Below are 18147 nucleotides of genomic sequence, written 5' to 3' on the forward strand. Positions count from 1 at the left end.
ATTAATTAAAGTGGCATTATTAGGGTAACTAACTGCACTGAAGGGCTTTCTTACAAGGCGAATAATAGAAGCATTGTCCAGAAAGCTTTTTAAGAGGATGGCTGCTTTTTCTTTTTCTTATGGTTTTCTTTATGCTGCTTCTGTCATGTTGCTTTTTGCTCAATGAATACAGCATTACCTTTCCCAGCTGCACATGTCCCAGTGCTATTGGATTTATACCGCACAATTTGAACAGCTGAAACTCGCCCCGGATAACCCTGGTTTGTTTTTTGTTGCAGTGTGGTCCGGATATAAAACTGCAGAGCAGGTCACCCTGTATTTCTGCTGGCTTTCAGCAGCAGAGATGGTCAGGTGAACAGTTAAGGAAAATATCCAAAACTTTTACAAATGCAAATTAATTGTGCCAGATGTTTGCACATCTTCATTACCTTTGTTTATCTAGAATGGAATTTGATATTTGAGGCAAACTGCTCTTTTGTCAAGACAGTGCTGTTTTATCAAATTAAACCATCTTCTGTTCATTAAAATCTGCTGGATGGAAGATTTTTAATTTATTTCTTGTCATATATCACTACACCGGAGTCTTTGGAGCAGTTTCTAACTCCCTGTTCTCACGGCTCAATGAGCTTGTAGTATTCTTTATGCAGCATCTTCTGTGCTCTTTGGCAATCATTGGATTGGGGGGAAGGAACAGTGTGGTTAGTTGCATTGGATCAAGGGTGTGATTTGAAGTATGACGGGGGGGCATATGTGGGGGAGTGGGTAGTAACTAGTTACACTATGTTGCAGCAGAGATTAAACAGTATAACAATCCTAGGTTAAGTATCTGGGTAAGCGCACATCCAGCCAAAATCTTCCATAGAGATCCGCGTAAGAGACACTTGTGGAGTGTCCCAAGCAGTGCAAATTAGTCTGTTGGAAGTTTAAAGTTCCCACGCACTTGTGCGTGTTTTAAGACTTATGTTGGCTTTGGAAGTTCTGCCCCTTTAATTCTGTTTCTTGCTCCCCAGATGCTGCTAGTCCTGATGAATATTTCTAACGTTTTTTGTTTTTATGCTAATGTGATCTAATTTTTTTGTTTTTTGTTGCATTTGTCAATGTCTCCATTTAGAAGTGAATCAGAGTGCCATTATGCTGTGCAGGAAATAGCTATTCATAAACTACTTGAAAGACAGCAATATTGGTAATCCGTATTGAAGGTTCATGATCTTTATTTCCTTAATAGGGTAGAAGCATCACGAGAAACTTTGTCAGCATCAATGTATTAATGTATTTTTTTAACTGGAGCAGCTGATGCCTTTGAGTCCGAACCCTTATTTTTGACTAATTATTTGGGACCTATTTAGTGAACATATTTCACGAGGTTGATTAAGTAATTGAGAGGTTGCATTTGTAAATAGCAAAACTGTTTATAGCAGTCTTCCTTTGTTTAAAACTGTGTGCAGGCTCTGCTAATCTACTTCATGTTTTGTGCCCACGCCTGTTTATTTCGGAAGGGCTGCACTGAAAAATGCTGATGGTTCCTAGGGATAGCACTAAGATTAATGTCATTCTGGAGAATATTTTGAATTGAGCCATAAATGCTGGCCTTGCCAGTGATGCCCAGATCACATGAATGAATAAAGACATTTTCAAACCAATTTAAATGAAGTTGGAAATGTCGTTATGATTTTCTCAGCAGGGGGTCTTAGTGCCAAGAAATATTAAAGAAGGATTTCAGGCAGCAATACTGCAGAACCAATCCACATTTCAGAATAAATTGCATGTAAGAGGTATAGTCATTTAAGAGAATTGCATTCAGAATAAGCCCTATGATCCTAAATACATACTGATCACATACAGTACAGTCTGATCCTAAATCTGTACAGATTTTATACAATATGAGCCCTGTAATCTTAAATGAATTGCATCCAGTACAAACTCTGATCCTAAATACTTTACTTTGGTAACATTCCTTCTCAGCGTGACTCCAGCTTTATGACTCCATTCAGAAATCTGGAATACATACTCTAAATCCCCTAGGTGTATTTTAAATTGCTTTTCAAACAGCTCTGTACACTGTAGCAGCTCACGATGAGACCATTCAAGGGCACAATAAAAAATATAGTGGGATAAATTTATAAAACACTTGTCTGAATGTCCGGTTCTACTTGTATCAGATATTAAAACTCCACGCAGCTGTTGTAGGTCCACATTGAATTTGAAGTGTGCTGGTGTGTCACTCGATGTAGTTTTTCTCTTGCACCCTTTTATGTGTTATCTCATTGTCAGCCATAATGTTGTGCAAAGATGACCAAGGATTTGTGACAGGAGGTTGGTGGTTTTGCTGTTAGCAGGTCATTATCCCTCTCCCATGGAGATGATATGCGCTGTGGGAAGCGATGAGGCTGTGTGTGAAATATAATAGAGGATAATTGTGTGGAAGGAATTACTATAAAACTTTGTGCCAGAATGTATTTTTCCCTTTCTAGTTATATTTAATTGATTTTTATGTATTTGATAGAAAGCAAGGTGAGAATGTGAGCTGCGCGGAGGACTCAGAGGCTGCAAAGTGATGTAGACAAGTTAAGTGGGAACAAGGTGGCAGATTGAGTATCCTATGGAGAAATGTGAGGTTATTCATTTTGGTAGTAAGAACAGAAAAGCTGAATATTTTTAAGAGGCATGAAAATTCAAACGGTTGATGTTCAGCGAGACTTGGGTGTTTTTATGCAAGGAACACGAAGTTGGCATGCAGGTACAGCTAGCAATTATGCATGCAAATGGCATATTGTCCTTTATTGCAAGTGGGTTGGAGTGCAAGAATGAGAAAGTCTTGCTACGTTTGTACAAGACTATGGTGAGACCACACCTGGAGTACTGTGTGCAGTTTTGGACTCTGTATTTAAGGAAGGATTCTACTTGCATTGGAGGCAGTACATCGGAGGTTCGCTGGGATGAGTGGATTGTCCAATGATGAGAGGCTGATGATGGTTACCCTTTTGTTTTGTAGTTTAACCGTCTTATTTTCAGATACTATAATTGTTCATTCCATGTGCAAAATGTTTCTACATGTTAAACTGCCCCTTAGTGTCTAAAATGTGTAGGTTTGGTGGATTAGCCAGGTAAAATGTGCAGGGTAATAGGAATAGGGTGGGGGATGGATGCTCTTTCGAAGAGTTGATGCAGAGTTAATGGGCCAAATGGCCTCTTTCTGCACTGTAGGGATTTTATAGTTCTATATCTGCAGTAAATTTACATTTGGCTGAAAGGTAGGCACAATCAGATAATTGAGTAGGGAGCCATCTGCTGAAGAGTTGGTGCAACTACAATAATGAAATCCTTTGCACTAATGCTTTGATATTTCACAAGACTTATTTGGAATTTTTTTTAACTTGGGTGCAAAAAAAAAATAGAAACGTGACACAATCTAATTGAAATTTAAATATTTTTAATTAGAGCTTGCAGTATAAGGAATATTGGGGGTGTGATTATTGTGAAAAATGCCTTGGCATTGCTGAAGTTCTTCGCTGTTGCCTTTTGCAGTTGACTTTAATCTTCTATCTACTAATTACATAATGTGTACAGACACACAAAAAAAGTACTCTGCAACACGATTTTCGTCTCCCCCCCCCCCCCCCCCCCCTTTAACCTTCTTCCCAGAACAGCTGGAGCAGACTGCTTAATTTTTTTGTTAACCACCACTTCAAATATTTCCTGTTTAAATTAATATGTTGCATTTCACTTTTTTCCAAATTCCGTTCTACTTCATGTTGCTGCCTCTGTCATTCCACAGCTTCACCAGATTCTCGCCAGTAAATCGAGCCAAAAGTTGGCAAGTAATTATAAATTGAATCCTGAAATTGTGTGAGCACGGCACATGCCTGGGGCTGGTGATTTACAGAGCATAAATCATTTGCATTGTGTTTGCTGCGACTTGGCAGTATGGCGGATAGTCCTTCGGGTTGTTTTTCCACAGTGCCAGGCTGTTGCCCTACTGGGGGGGCGGGGGGGCGGGGAGGAGTTTGGGTATGTGGTACATAATTAATATGGTGGTATGTAAAGTAGTTGTTGTTCAGGCAAGTGCAAGATTCACACCAACCTCGAGTTTGGATCAAGTATAGCAAAATAAGTTAGAATTTCATATACGGAAACATTGTTGGCAAATCTGATTCAGAAAGAACAGTAGCACATGAAAATAATTATAATTTTAAAATGTCACACAGATGCGATGATTTTGGGGTATTGCATACATACTAGTTCTGACGCATCCTTGACCATGGAAACAGAGTGAACCCATAGCTGTTATAACAGAAGTACCACATTCTGATGAGTAGTGTAGAGACAATACATTACAGCAGAGACTGAAAACATGCACTTGAGTCACAGGTTGTTGTTCTCAGCAAGACACCAATCTAATTTCAAACTTGCATGTAATTTTTATTTCCACATATAAATGCAGCAAAAAGTAGGCCGATACAAAGTCCATGCAATGATGATTAAGATTTTGTGAAGCACTGCAGTTTCAAGTGTAATGAATTGAAAGGACAAATTAAAACCAACCTCAGGAAAGAAAAAGAACTTGGGTAGCAATTTATCATGTCCTGATGATGTTCCAAAGTACTTCACAACCACTTAGTTCCTCCTTCCTTGTTATGTATGCCAATATTCCAAGCAGGTAACGTACTGCAAAGTCAGATGAACAGAAACTAGTTTGAACAACCAGCTTTTAATGATATTGATTGAGGGACTTTGCTGCATTTCTTCTGTACTTCACTGAAATGACAGCCAAGATCGAGCTCCCCATTCCTGGTCCACTGGCTGTTCAGGTCAACAGACATTTCCACATCAGATGCACATCTTGCACACTGCACCTTGTCCAGATAAGGTGACTTCAGTAGCCATTAATATCTGCTGACTGCCCCTCTAAATACATTCCAGAGGATTGTCCATAAAACCAGTCATGTAGTTTGAAAGTTTATTTATAAGAACATAAGAAATAGGAGCAGGAGTAGGCCATCTAGCCCCTCGAGCCTGCCCCACCATTCAATAAGGTCATGGCTGATCTGATAGTGGTTTAGTTCCACTTACCCGCCCGCTCCCCATAACCCTTAATTCCCTTATTGATCAGAAATCTATCTGACTTAAACATATTTAACGAGGTAGCCTCCACTGCTTCAATGGGCAGAGAATTCCAGAGATTCACTACCCTCTGAGAGAAGAAGTTCCCCCTCAACTCTGTTCTAAACTGACTTCCCCCTTATTTTGAGGCTGTGTCCTCTAGTTCTTGTTTCCTTTCTAAGTGGAAAGAATCTCTCTGCCTCTACCCTGTCTAGCCCCTTCATTATCTTATATGTCTCTATAAGATCTCCCCTCAGTCTTCTAAACTCCAACAAGTACAGGCCCAATCTACTCAATCTCTCCTCATAAGCTAACCCCCTCCTCTCCGGTATCAACCTGGTGAACCTTCTCTGTACTCCCTCCAAAGCTAATATATCCTTTCGCAAATAAGGAAACCAAAATTACACACACTACTCTAGTTGCGGCCTCACCAGTACCTTGTAGAATTGCAACAAGACCTCCCTGCTTTTATACTCCATCCCCTTCGCGATAAAGGCCAACATTGCATTTGCCTTCTTGACCACCCGCTGCACCTGCAAACTGAGTTTTTGTGATTCATGCACAAGGACCCCCAGGTCCCTCTGCACAGTAGCATGTTGTAATTTTTCACTATTTAAATAATAGTCCATTTTACTATTATTCCTGCCAAAGTGGATAACCTCACACTTGTCAATGTTATACTCCATTAATTAGTCACAAGTAGGTTTACATTAACACTGCAATGAAGTTACTGTGAAAATCCCTTAGTCGCCACACTCCGGCGCCTGTATGGGTACACTGAGGGAGAATTTAGCATGGCCAATGCACCTAACCAGAATGTGGGAAGAAACTGGTGCACCCGCAGAAAAATCGCGCAGACACGGGGAGAATGTGTGGACTCTGCACAGACAGTGACCCAAGCCAGGAATCAAACCAAGATCCCTGGTGCTGTGAGGCAACAGCACTAACCGCTGTGCCACCGTACTGCCCTATTAAAACTTGTTTGCGATGAAAGACGACTTCATACGATATAATGTGTGCCAACAAGAAATTGCAGCAGGGAAAATATGTTTCCATTTCTCTGGAAAGTGAAAATGGAGCAGTTGATGCATTATTGTCATTTGTGTTTGGGAGAGAGGAATGGGAAAAAAATGTATCCTTCCAGCAGCACAGCTCTGATATACTGTTGGTGTCTATTAAGAGTGGTGAATGTAAAATTAAAGAAATAACTAATGAACATGCAGTTTTCTTCAAGTTTTGACATCTTTAATTATAAATGCATGTGATTTTGCGGATGTTGACTGCCAGGTGATAGTTAAGTGTTTAAACTTTTCAAAATATAATGCATTAAATAATTTGAAGAATGTTAAATGGAAAACGGTGTTTATATTGTGATTTTAAATAAAGTTTGGTGTCCAATGTTTTTATTGGTCTTAAAATAAAGCAGGAAAATGTCTTATGGCCAGGGTGCAATGATTCCACCTATACGCTATTTGGTGTTCTTTTTGTTCCTAGTAGGTACCACACACACAGCAGGGACATGATGTGTCTGCACAAACCTGAAAGCATGATATCTTAATATGTGGGGTTGCAGCAGTTCTTGCAGCAAGAACCTGAGATGCAGCTGTGATGTTCATCGAGCAAGATTTTTATTTTAAATTGTTAGGTGATTCGAGTGGGACCACTCTCAAAATATGAGCAAATGAATTTCTATTTTGTATTTCTATTTATTTGCTTTCCTGAGATATCTGTATTTCTCATTACTTGTGACGGTTAAAGGTGATGATCCTGTTAAGATTATGAAATGGAAAATTCCAAATTACAATTGTTTCTAATGTGTTCTGCTTGATCTTTTGGCAAACAGGTTCCAACTCTCTGTGAAGATCTATTATCATCAGTAGATCAGCCGCTGAAGATCGCCAGGGATAAAGTAGTAGGAAAGGATTACTTACTTTGTGACTATAATAGAGATGGTGACTCGTACAGGTGAGTAATCTGAAATGGAAAAAGTCTTGTCGACTTTTTTAAAATCCGAATACTTGATGCGGATGTAAAACTTGTATCTGTTGCTCCCCTAGCTGCAGCCCAGATAATCCAGTCCCTGAAGCCCTGACAACTCGGCTACTAATTGCACCTGCACTCCTCATTCAATCATTCATCCTGTCTGAATTTGATGAATCTTGGAATCATTTTAGTACGGTTGTGTAAGAGAAGTTTGGAAAGGAATGTTGCCTCATTGGTGGCTGAATTCTGAATCAAAATACCAGATACTTTGGCATCAGTAGCTTGAGACGTAAGCAAATTTATGGTTGCATTGATTTAAACTTCATTTGTGGGGGTCACGTTATGAGAGTGCAGGAATAGCTGTGTTTCTGTGAGCTCTGGCGCTACTCTTTTATTCTTTTCAATTATCGTGCTGCACAGCCCATAATTACCTAAATCCTGGAGTGAAAACTCCGTACTATGTCCCTGGAAGATTTCTGATTAAGTATTGGTAACAAAACGCCAAGAAGTATCAGGAAAATCCTCGATAAAAAGGAGCAGTCGGAGGCAACTGTGGTGGAGCCGAATTCTCAACATGGCAACCTGGTTAGTGAGCAGGCTCTTAATCCATCACCGTTGAAGGCATTGCAGATGATGACTGCCAATATTATTAAAGTTATCAACGACAAACTCGGCTGTTTGGCACAGAATATCAGCGCTCAAGCTGCAGAGTACCACTAAGAGGCTTAATGAAGTGGAAGAAGGAATCTTTACTGTCGAGAATGCAGCTTCCTTGGTTGAGGCCCGCTTACAATCCTTGGAAAATCAGCTACATGATATCAGATATCCTGATTGATCCCAAGAACCGGGGTCAGAGAAAGAATATCCATGTGATCGGTTTTCCAGAAGGAGCTGAGGATAGCTCACAGTTAAATCTTTTGAGAGTTGGCTGCCAGGTTTTCTTAATCTCGACATGAATGCTGAGCGTATTAAACTTGAAGGGGAACATTGCATCCTGTCTCGAGGCCTAGGGTCAGTCAACGACTCTGGCTTATTACCATGCATTTTCATAAATTCATAGATCGCCAGAGTATTGGAAGTGGCCAGACATTATGGGGCCTTGCTCTATGACGAAGCGACGGTCTCATTCTTCCAAGACTTCCCAGCAGTGCTACAACAAAGGTTTTGATGAAGTTAGAAAATGCCTTAAAGCTATTGGGATGCAGAATGCCCTGCTATATTCTACTACTCTGAGGGGTATATACAATGGATCCTCAAGAGTGTTGGACAATCCTACTGAGGCTTTGGCCTTTCTAAAGTTCGTGGAAAGCAATGATTTAGAATTACAATCTGCAGTTCATCGTTAGTCCTGCACTGTAGGTGTTGTTACATTGCCTTACTAATCCTGTGTTGTTACTTAGGTTGTGATGTGGAGATGCCGGCGTTGGACTGGGGTAAACAAAGTAAGAAGTTTAACAACACCAGGTTAAAGTCCAACAGGTTTATTTGGTAGCAAAAGCCACACAAGCTTTCGGAGCTCCAAGCCCCTTCTTCAGGTGAGTGGGAATCCACCTCACAAATTTCGCCTGTTATCCTCTCTCAATCAGGGACGTCCATTTATCTTTAATGGATTGCATCCCTCAGCGTACTCCCTTTGTTTGAGAAGTGCGCTGTATGTGTTGTATGGAATTCCCACTCACCTGAAGAAGGGGCTTGGAGCTCCGAAAGCTTGTGTGGCTTTTGCTACCAAATAAACCTGTTGGACTTTAACCTGGTGTTGTTAAACTTCTTACTGTGGTTACTTATGTTATGATGTGGAGATGCCGGCGTTGGACTGGGGTAAACACAGTAAGAAGTTTAACAACACCAGGTTAAAGTCCAACAGGTTTATTTGGTAGCAAAAGCCACACAAGCTTTCGAGGCTCTGAGCCCCTTCTTCAGGTGAGCCCCTTCTTCACTCTCACCTGAAGAAGGGGCTCAGAGCCTCGAAAGCTTGTGTGGCTTTTGCTACCAAATAAACCTGTTGGACTTTAACCTGGTGTTGTTAAACTTCTTACTGTTACTTATGTTGACAGGGATGATCGAGTAAATGAGCACTGAGGCACAAATTTCGCCTGTTATCCTCTCTCAATCAGGGACGTCCACTTATCTTTAATGGATTGCATCTCTCAGCGTACTCCCTTTGTTTGAGAAGTGCGCTGTGTTGGTTGTATGGCACTAGGGCTGTGCGTTACTTATCTATCTTCTGTTATAATTTTTGCATTTATGATGGTGGAAAATGTTATATGGTGTTCTTTACTCTAATCATGCTAATACGAGTGGCGCCACTACAGGGAGGTGGATTAGTATAGAGGGCATGGGTATACCCCTTGAGTCCTTACAGTTGATGAGGAAAACCCCCCTTAGAACTAATGGTGTCACATTTTTTGTATTTCAGTTATTTTGGGGACAAAAAATCTCTGACAGTCCTGTAAAGGTACAGACAGGGAAAAGACATGTTTTGCTTCAATGGCACTTCCAGTGTAGTTGGAGATGAAGAACTATGTTCTGGTGCATATCCAAGTGTGGTGCGAGAATCTCTGGCTGATCAGCCTTTCTTCTACCTGTGTCAATCTCCTGTGTTCTCTTTGGCTGAATAAGCAATGGCAGTAGCTACTTCAAAAATTTGCGCCCAGAATATGCGGGGAATACATCACCCTCTTAAAAGAAAGAAGATTTTGCTACCTCTTAAAAAAAGAGAAAGTTGATACAGCTTTATTATATGAAACTTGTCTGGATGACAGAGAGCACCTCACATTGAAGCAGGACTGGGTGGGACAGGCGTTCTTTGCTTCTTTCTCGAACAGTAGTTGAGGGATAGCAATGTTGGTTAATAAAAATGTGCCTTTTAGCTTAGAGAATTGTGTGAAGGACAAGGGGGGAACATTACTCTTATGTGAGGAATAAAAGAATGACCAGGGTGAGGTTAGGGCCGGTCAAGGACAGCAGTGGGAACTTGTGTATGGAGTCAGTAGAGATAGGCGAGGTGATGAATGAATACTTTTCTTCAGTGTTCACCAAGGAGAGGGGCCATGTTTTTGAGGAAGAGAAGGTGTTACAGGCTAATAGGCTGGAGGAAATAGATGTTCGGAGGGAGGATGTCCTGGTGGTTTTGAATAAACTGAAGGTTGATAAGTCCCCTGGGCCTGATGAAATATATCCTAGGATTCTTTGGGAGGCAAGGGATGAGATTGCAGAGTCTTTGGCTTTGATCTTTGGGTCCTCGCTGTCCACGGGGATGGTGCCAGAGGACTGGAGAATGGCGAATGTTGTTCCTCTGTTTAAGAAAGGGAATAGAAATGACCCTGGTAATTATAGACCGGGTTAGTCTTACTTCGGTGGTTGGTAAATTGATGGAAAAGGTCCTCGGGGATGGGATTTACGACCATTTAGGAAGATGCGGATTAACCCGGGATAGTCAGCACGGTTTCGTGAAGGGCAAGTCGTGCCTCACAAATTTGATTGAATTTTTTGAGGAGGTAACTAAGTGTGTTGATAAAGGTAGGGCAGTTGATGTCATATACATGGATTTTAGTAAGGCGTTTGATAAGGTCCCCCATGGTCGGCTTATGATGAAAGTGAGGAGGTGTGGGATAGAGGGAAAGTTGGCTGATTGGATAGGTAGCTGGCTGTCTGATCGAAGACAGAGGGTAGTAGTGGATGGAAAATTTTCAGATTGGAGGCAGGTTACTAGCGGAGTGCCACAGGGATCAGTGCTTGGTCCTCTGCTCTTTGTGATTTTTATTAATGACTTAGAGGAGGGGGCTGAAGGGTGGATCAGTAAATTTGCTGATGACACCAAGATTGGAGGAGTAGTGGATGAGGTGGAGGGCTGTTGTAGGCTGCAAAGAGACATAGATAGGATGCAAAGCTGGGCTGAAAAATGGCAAATGGAGTTTAACCCTGATAAATGTGAGGTGATTCATTTTGGTAGGACTAATTTAAATGTGGATTACAGGGTCAAAGGTAGGGTTCTGAAGACTGTGGAGGAACAGAGAGATCTTGGGGTCCATATCCACAGATCTCTAAAGGTTGCCACTCAAGTGGATAGAGCTGTGAAGAAGGCCTATAGTGTGTTAGCTTTTATTAACAGGGGGTTGGAGTTTAAGAGCCGTGAGGTTATGCTGCAACTGTACAGGACCTTGGTGAGACCACATTTGGAATATTGTGTGCAGTTCTGGTCACCTCACTATAAGAAGGATGTGGAAGTGCTGGAAAGAGTGCAGAGGAGATTTACCAGGATGCTGCCTGGTTTGGAGGGTAGGTCTTATGAGGAAAGGTTGAGGGAGCTAGGGCTGTTCTCTCTGGAGCGGAGGAGGCTGAGGGGAGACTTAATAGAGGTTTATAAAATGATGAAGGGGATAGATAGAGTGAACGTTCAAAGACTATTTCCTCGGGTGGATGGAGCTATTACAAGGGGGCAAAACTATAGGGTTCGTGGTGGGAGATATAGGAAGGATATCAGAGGTAGGTTCTTTACGCAGAGAGTGGTTGGGGTGTGGAATGGACTGCCTGCAGTGATAGTGGAGTCAGACACTTTAGGAACATTTAAGTGGTTATTGGATAGGCACATGGAGCACACCAGGATGATCGGGAGTGGGATAGCTTGATCTTGGTTTCAGATAAAGCTCGGCACAACATTGTGGGCCGAAGGGCCTGTTCTATGCTGTACTGTTCTATGTTCTATATGTGATAGTCATGGGGCTGGTGTATGGGGAAATGTCTTGTTAATAAATGTCTTGCAAATTATTTCCCTGATTTTTGTCACTAAATTCTACACTGACTTTGCTGAACTGGCTTCAATTAACTCCCTTCATTTCATTTCATTTGCCATCTTAACCTGTTGATGGACAAACTCCCTATAACAAGGAATGCCCCCACTCAACAAGCAAGGGCTTTGGCTTCAGTCTTTGAAGAGGTCAGGTACTTAGATGTGTGGAGAGCTACTAAGGATAAAGAGTTCACTTTTGTCTCTGCTCCTCATCGAGGTCATACCAGGATTGACTACCTTTAGGGGATTTTCACAGTAACTTCATTGCAGTGTTAAAGTAAGCCTTACTGTGACTAATAAATAAACTTTATGCCAGAAGCAACCCTGCACTCAGTGACCTCCTGTACTATAGGTAGTATTGTAATCATAGAATCCCTATGCTGCAGGGGGCCATTTGGACAAGGTGTAGTAGAGGCGGGTACAATTTTATCTTTTAAAAAGCATTTAGATAGTTACATGGGTACGATGGATATAGAGGGATATGGGCCAAATGCGGGCAATTGGTTTTTATTTTAAAAAGGGGCGGCATGGACAAGTTGGGCCGAAGGGCCTGTTTCCATGCTGTAAACCTCTATGACTGAGTCTGTACTGATAACAATTCCACCCAGGCCCTATCCCCATAGCCTCACGTATTTATCCTGCCCCTTGAGACTAAGGGGCAATTTAGCATGGCCAATTAACCTAACCCGCACAGCTTTGGAATCTTTGAACACAACACGCTCCTGCGTTCTTAGAATTTTTACTCAATGGGACCCACTCTCAGTCTAGGTCCTGGAGATTTGATTTATTATTGTCACATGTATTGGGATGCAGTGCAAAGTGTTGTTCTCGTGTGCTATATAGACAAAACACACTGCTCATAGAGTGCAGAGGATGCAGAATATAGTGTTGCAGTCACAGCTAGGGTGTAGAGAAAGATCAGCTTAATAAATGGTAGGTCCATTCAAAAGTCTGATGGCAGCAAGGAAGAAGCCGTTCTTGAGTTGTTTGGTACGTGATCTCTTTTGTATCATTTTCCAGATGGAAGAAGGTGGAAGAGAGTATGTCCGGGGTGGTTGAAGTCCTTGATTATGCTGGTTGCTTTTCTGACGCAGCAGAAAGTGTAGATGGAGTCAATGGATGGGAGGCTGGTTTGTGTGATGGACTGGGCAACATTCGCAACCCTTTGTAGTTTCTTGCGGTCTTAGTCAGAACAGGAGCCATACCAAGCCGTGATACAACCGGAAATGATGCTTTCTATGGTGCATCTGTAAAAATTGGGGTAGCTGAGTTTCCTTAGCTTCCTGAGAAAGTAGAAGCGTTGGTGGGCTTTCTTAACCATAGCATCAGTGTGGAGGGGCTAGGACAGGTTGTTGGTGATCTGGACACTTAGAAACTCAAAGCTGACCTTTCTGCTTAGGGACCACAATTTTATCTCCTTCTTTAAGATTGAATTTGATCCTTTTTACGTGGTTAGAAACATAGAAAAACTACAGCACAAAACAGGCCCTTCGGCCCCACAAGTTGTGCAGAACATATCCCTACCTTTTCGGCCTACCTATAACCCTCCATCCTATTAAGTCCCATGTACTCATCCAGGAGTCTCTTAAAAGACCCTATTGAGTTTGCCTCCACCACCACTGATGGCAGCCGATTCCACTTGCCCACCACCCTCTGTGTGAAAAACTTCCCCCTAACATTTCCCCTGTACCTACCCCCCAGCACCTTAAACCTGTGTCCTCTCGTAGCAGCCATTTCCACCCTGGGAAAAAGCCTCTGAGAGTCCACCCGATCTATGCCTCTCAACATCTTATATACCTCTATCAGGTCTCCTCTCATCCTACGTCTCTCCAAGGAGAAAAGACCGAGCTCCCTCAGCCTATCCTCATAAGGCATGCCACTCAATCCAGGCAACGTCCTTGTAAATCTCCTCTGCACCCTTTCAATCTTTTCCACATCCTTCCTGTAATGAGGCGACCAGAACTGAGCACAGTACTCCAAGTGGGGTGTGACGAGGGTCTTATAAAGCTGCATCATTATCCCCGGACTCCTAAACTCAATCCCTTGATTGATAAAGGCCAGCACACGATACGCCTTCTTAACCTCCTCCTCCACCTGCGGGGCCGATTTTGGACCCGGACCCCAAGGTCCTTCTGATCCTCTACAGTACTAAGAGTCTTTCCCTTAATGTTGTACTCCTTCATCCCATTTGACCTGGTTAATTCTCTCTTTCGGAAGGAAGTCCTCCGATCCTTTAGGAAACCTGAAAGGCTTCCACTAAAGGTTTGGCCCTTTCATACACGGCCAACAAGAAGCGTAAAACGTTAGAGCAGCAGTGCCAGTTGGAAATCCGGCTGATCGAGCTGGAGAGGGAGTATGGCATCAATCATCATCACGCGATGTTGAAGGAAATTAGTGTAATCCAGGCAGCGCTAGACTCCTTGTTAACTCAGCGTGCTGAGAGGAGTTTAAGGTTTATCAAACAGAAATTGTATGAATTTAGGAATAACCAGAGTAGATATCTGGCCTGCCTTATGAGGAAAAAAGCTGACTCCAGGGCAACTCCCTCAGCGCTCGACTCTAAGGGTAATAGGAGGACGAGGGTGGTGGATATCAATGGGGCTTTTAAGGGTTTTTATGCTGACCTATGTAAAACATATCAAGCTGATGATGCTCTAGCACTTGTGGAGCATTATTTCTCTTCCTTTAAGCTCCCCGCTCTGTCGGGGGACTTGAGTTCAACGCTGAGTGCGCCGATTTCGAAAGAGGAAGTGGCTTCCACCCCGTGGAAGCTTCAATCCCGTAAGGCTCAGCGGCCTGAGGGTTTTGAGTGTGAATTTTACAAGGAATTGAAAGACTTGCTAATGGATCCTTTAAAGCAGGTCTGCTGCTGCAGTCGCTTTGTGAAGCAAATATTCCCTTAGTCCTGAAATCAGGCAAGAATCCTGAGCAGTGTACTTCTTAAAGGCCCACCTCTCATTTGAATATTGATTTGAAGTTGTTGTCTAAGGTCCTGGCAATGCGCCTGGAGAGAATCCCACCCCCCGATGATTATCCAGGAGGACCAGATGGGGTTTATAAAGGGCCGAAAGTTGTCATAATGTTAGGAGAGTACTTAATACTGCGGGAACCCCTCCTCCGTATGGCTTGATATTGAAGCTAGCCAGTCTTTAGATTCCTTGCAGTCTCTCTTGTTTAGAGATCCCAAAGCTGTCTCGGTTAAGTGTGACCCTTTTATTATTAATATTATGAAAGCATGGAGGGCGGTCCACAGCTAGAGGGAACATATCTTCAGCTCTTTCTCCTATTCCGGGGAACACGGATTTCCTGACAGGCCTCATGGGCCATGGTTTCAATATCTGGAGAGATTAGAAGTCTCTATAGGTTGGGTGACATGTTTGATGGTGCCTTACCGTTACCTTTTGTGCAGCCATCCCAGCAGTTTAATATCCTGAAATAATACTCCTATAGATATTTGCAACTCGGGGACTTTATCCTTAATAAGTCAGCTCTTCTTCTTCATACTAAGATTTCCCCAGTGGAAAAAATACTGTTGTCTGTGGTGCCTGAGCAATTAATCGGCAGATTTTATGATGCTTTATGCTCGAGATTCTATGAGAATACATTGAATACTCTGCAGTCTTGGGGAAAAAGACCCAGCAGTGAATATTGATGAGACATGGGGTAATATTTGGGAATGTGCCAATAAAATCTTTGTTTGTAATAGAACAAAGGAGACTCGGCTTAAACTATTACACTGGCTGCATATTACTCCAAGCTTAAGACACAGATGGGCGGCACAGTGGCACAATAGTTAGCACTGCTGCCTCACAGCGCCAGGGAACCGGGTTCGATTCCTGGCTTGAGTTACTGTCTGTGTGGAGTTTGCACATTCTCCCCGTGTCTGCATGGGTTTCCTCCGGGTGCTCCGGTTTCCTCCCACATTCTGAAAGACGTGCTGGTTATGTGCATTGATCCGAACAGGCGCCGGTGTGTGACAACTAGGGGAATTTCACAGTAACTTTATTGCAGTGTTAATGTCAGCCTTACTTGTGACTAATAAGCTTTAACTTTAGATTTCCAGGAAGACAACTGAAACGCTTTAGGGATGTCCACAAACCCTGACATGGTCAAACATTCCCACCAAGGAATCATGAGCCCTTGACTTGTAGCCAACCCAAATGGAAAAGCTTCATCCAGCAAGGTACCAAACACAGTCAGGCACATACTGAGGTTGAATTGAGTCACCGGAGATGATTTACAAACTTCCCAACAACTCATCCAGCCAACCCTCCGATCACCACCTGTCCTGCATGCAGTAAAATATGCAGATCGTGCATTGGAATTAACAGCTATCCCACAACCCATGGAACCAGAGTGGGAGCAAGTCATCCTCGATTCTGAAGGACTGCCTAAGAAGGATGTTAGAGTTACTTGTTGCTGATTACACTGTGATGCTTTGCATGCAGGTTTAAGAGAATGAAGTAAGAGTGCTGCCACTCAGCTAAGACTGATACCGAGTTAAGACATGTTGCCCATCCAGGCAAAAAACATACAAATTCAGTGTCTGGGGAAGGGGTTATTTTCCACCAGGCTGACACATGATGAGATTTGCAACTTGTCATGTACTTGCATAAGTTTGGGTTCCACCAGACTATTCGGCTCCTGACCTCACTACACCCTTATTAGAAGCATGGACAAAAGAGCTGAACTCCAGAGGTGGGGTGAGAGTGACTGCCCGCTCTTGACATGAAGGCTGCATTTGACCGAGCAGGGCATCAAGGAGCCTGAGCAAAACTGGTGTCATTGGGAATCGGGGTGGGAAAACTCCCCGCTGATTGGAGTCATACCTAGCACACAGGAAGCCAGTTGTGGTTGTTGGAGGCTGCTTCTAAATACCCACCAGGGCTCTTTGGACAGCACCTTCTAAACATGCGACCGTTGCCACCTAGAAGGACAAGGGCAGCAGATCCACGGGGAAACCATCACCTGCAAGTTTCCTCCCCCAAACCACGCACCATCCTAACTTGGAATGAGATTGCCGTTCCTTCACTGTCACTGGCTCAAAATCCTGGAACTCGCTTCCTAACAGTACGATGAGTGTATCTACACCACATTGACTACAGCAGTTCAAGAAGGCAGTTCACCACCACAACCTTGATGGAAATTTGGCTCAATTGCTGACCTAGCCAGCAATGCCCATGTCCCATGAATTAATTTCAAATACAAATTCATCAGCAAGTTATTTCGGATGTTTCCCTTGCCTCTATGGACAGTCTCATGTCTCACCAAAAAACTTTGATCATCAATGGATTGCCCTGGATACAGGGATATCATTCAGTCCAAAGTATTGACATTACTTTAGTGAGTGAATGTAATAATTAACTAATCAAATAAATAAGGTTAGACAGACATGGCAGGGCTGGGAACTGTGGCCTTGCAGCCAGCGTTACAGTGAAGCAGTCTGGGAGTGGTGTCCTCGTTGTGAAGCAGTCTGGGAGTGGTGTCCTCGCTGTCAGCATTACAGTGAAGCAGTCTGGGAATGGTGTCCTCGTTGTGAAGCAGTCTGGGAGTGGTGTCCTCGCAGTCAGCGCCGCAGTGAATCAGTCTGGGAGTGGTGTCCTCGCTGTCAGCGTTTACAGTGAAGCAGTCTGGGAGTGGTGTCCTCGCTGTCAGCATTACAGTGAAGCAGTCTTGGAGTGGTGTCCTCGTTGTGAAGCAGTCTGGGAATGGTGTCCTCGTTGTGAAGCAGTCTGGGAGTGGTGTCCTCGCAGTCAGCGCCGCAGTGAATCAGTCTGGGAATGGTGTCCTCGCTGTCAGCGTTTACAGTGAAGCAGTCTGGGAGTGGTGTCCTCGCTGTGGGCGTTTACAGTGAAGCAGTCTGGGAATGGTGTCCTCGCTGTCAGTGTTTACAGTGAAGCAGTCTGGGAATGGTGTCCTCGCTGTCAGCGTTTACAGTGAAGCAGTCTGGGAGTGGTGTCCTCGCTGTCAGCGTTTACAGTGAAGCAGTCTGGGAATGGTGTCCTCGCTGTCAGCGTTTACAGTGAAGCAGTCTGGGAATGGTGTCCTCGCTGTCAGCGTTTACAGTGAAGCAGTCTGGGAGTGGTGTCCTCGCTGTCAGCGTTTACAGTGAAGCAGTCTGGGAGTGGTGTCCTCGCTGTCAGCGTTTACAGTGAAGCAGTCTGGGAGTGGTGTCCTCGCTGTCAGCGTTTACAGTGAAGCAGTCTGGGAATGGTGTCCTCGCTGTCAGCGTTTACAGTGAAGCAGTCTGGGAATGGTGTCCTCGCTGTCAGCGT

At 43.4% G+C, this 18147-nt stretch overlaps 1 protein-coding gene across 2 annotated transcripts in view; it reads left to right on the top strand.

The window, feature by feature from the left end:
* The window catches only part of capzb (capping actin protein of muscle Z-line subunit beta), a 110261-nt gene that overhangs the window by 47045 nt on the left and 45069 nt on the right, over positions 1-18147 (top strand). For both annotated transcript variants that reach the window (XM_078238935.1, XM_078238936.1), the window contains exon 3: positions 6944-7065. In XM_078238935.1, the coding sequence (XP_078095061.1) occupies positions 6944-7065 (122 nt within the window). The remainder of the gene's footprint in view (positions 1-6943; positions 7066-18147) is intronic.

This window comes from Mustelus asterias, chromosome 22 (genome assembly GCF_964213995.1).
Source record: "Mustelus asterias chromosome 22, sMusAst1.hap1.1, whole genome shotgun sequence".
In the NCBI taxonomy this organism is placed as follows: Eukaryota; Metazoa; Chordata; class Chondrichthyes; order Carcharhiniformes; family Triakidae; genus Mustelus; species Mustelus asterias.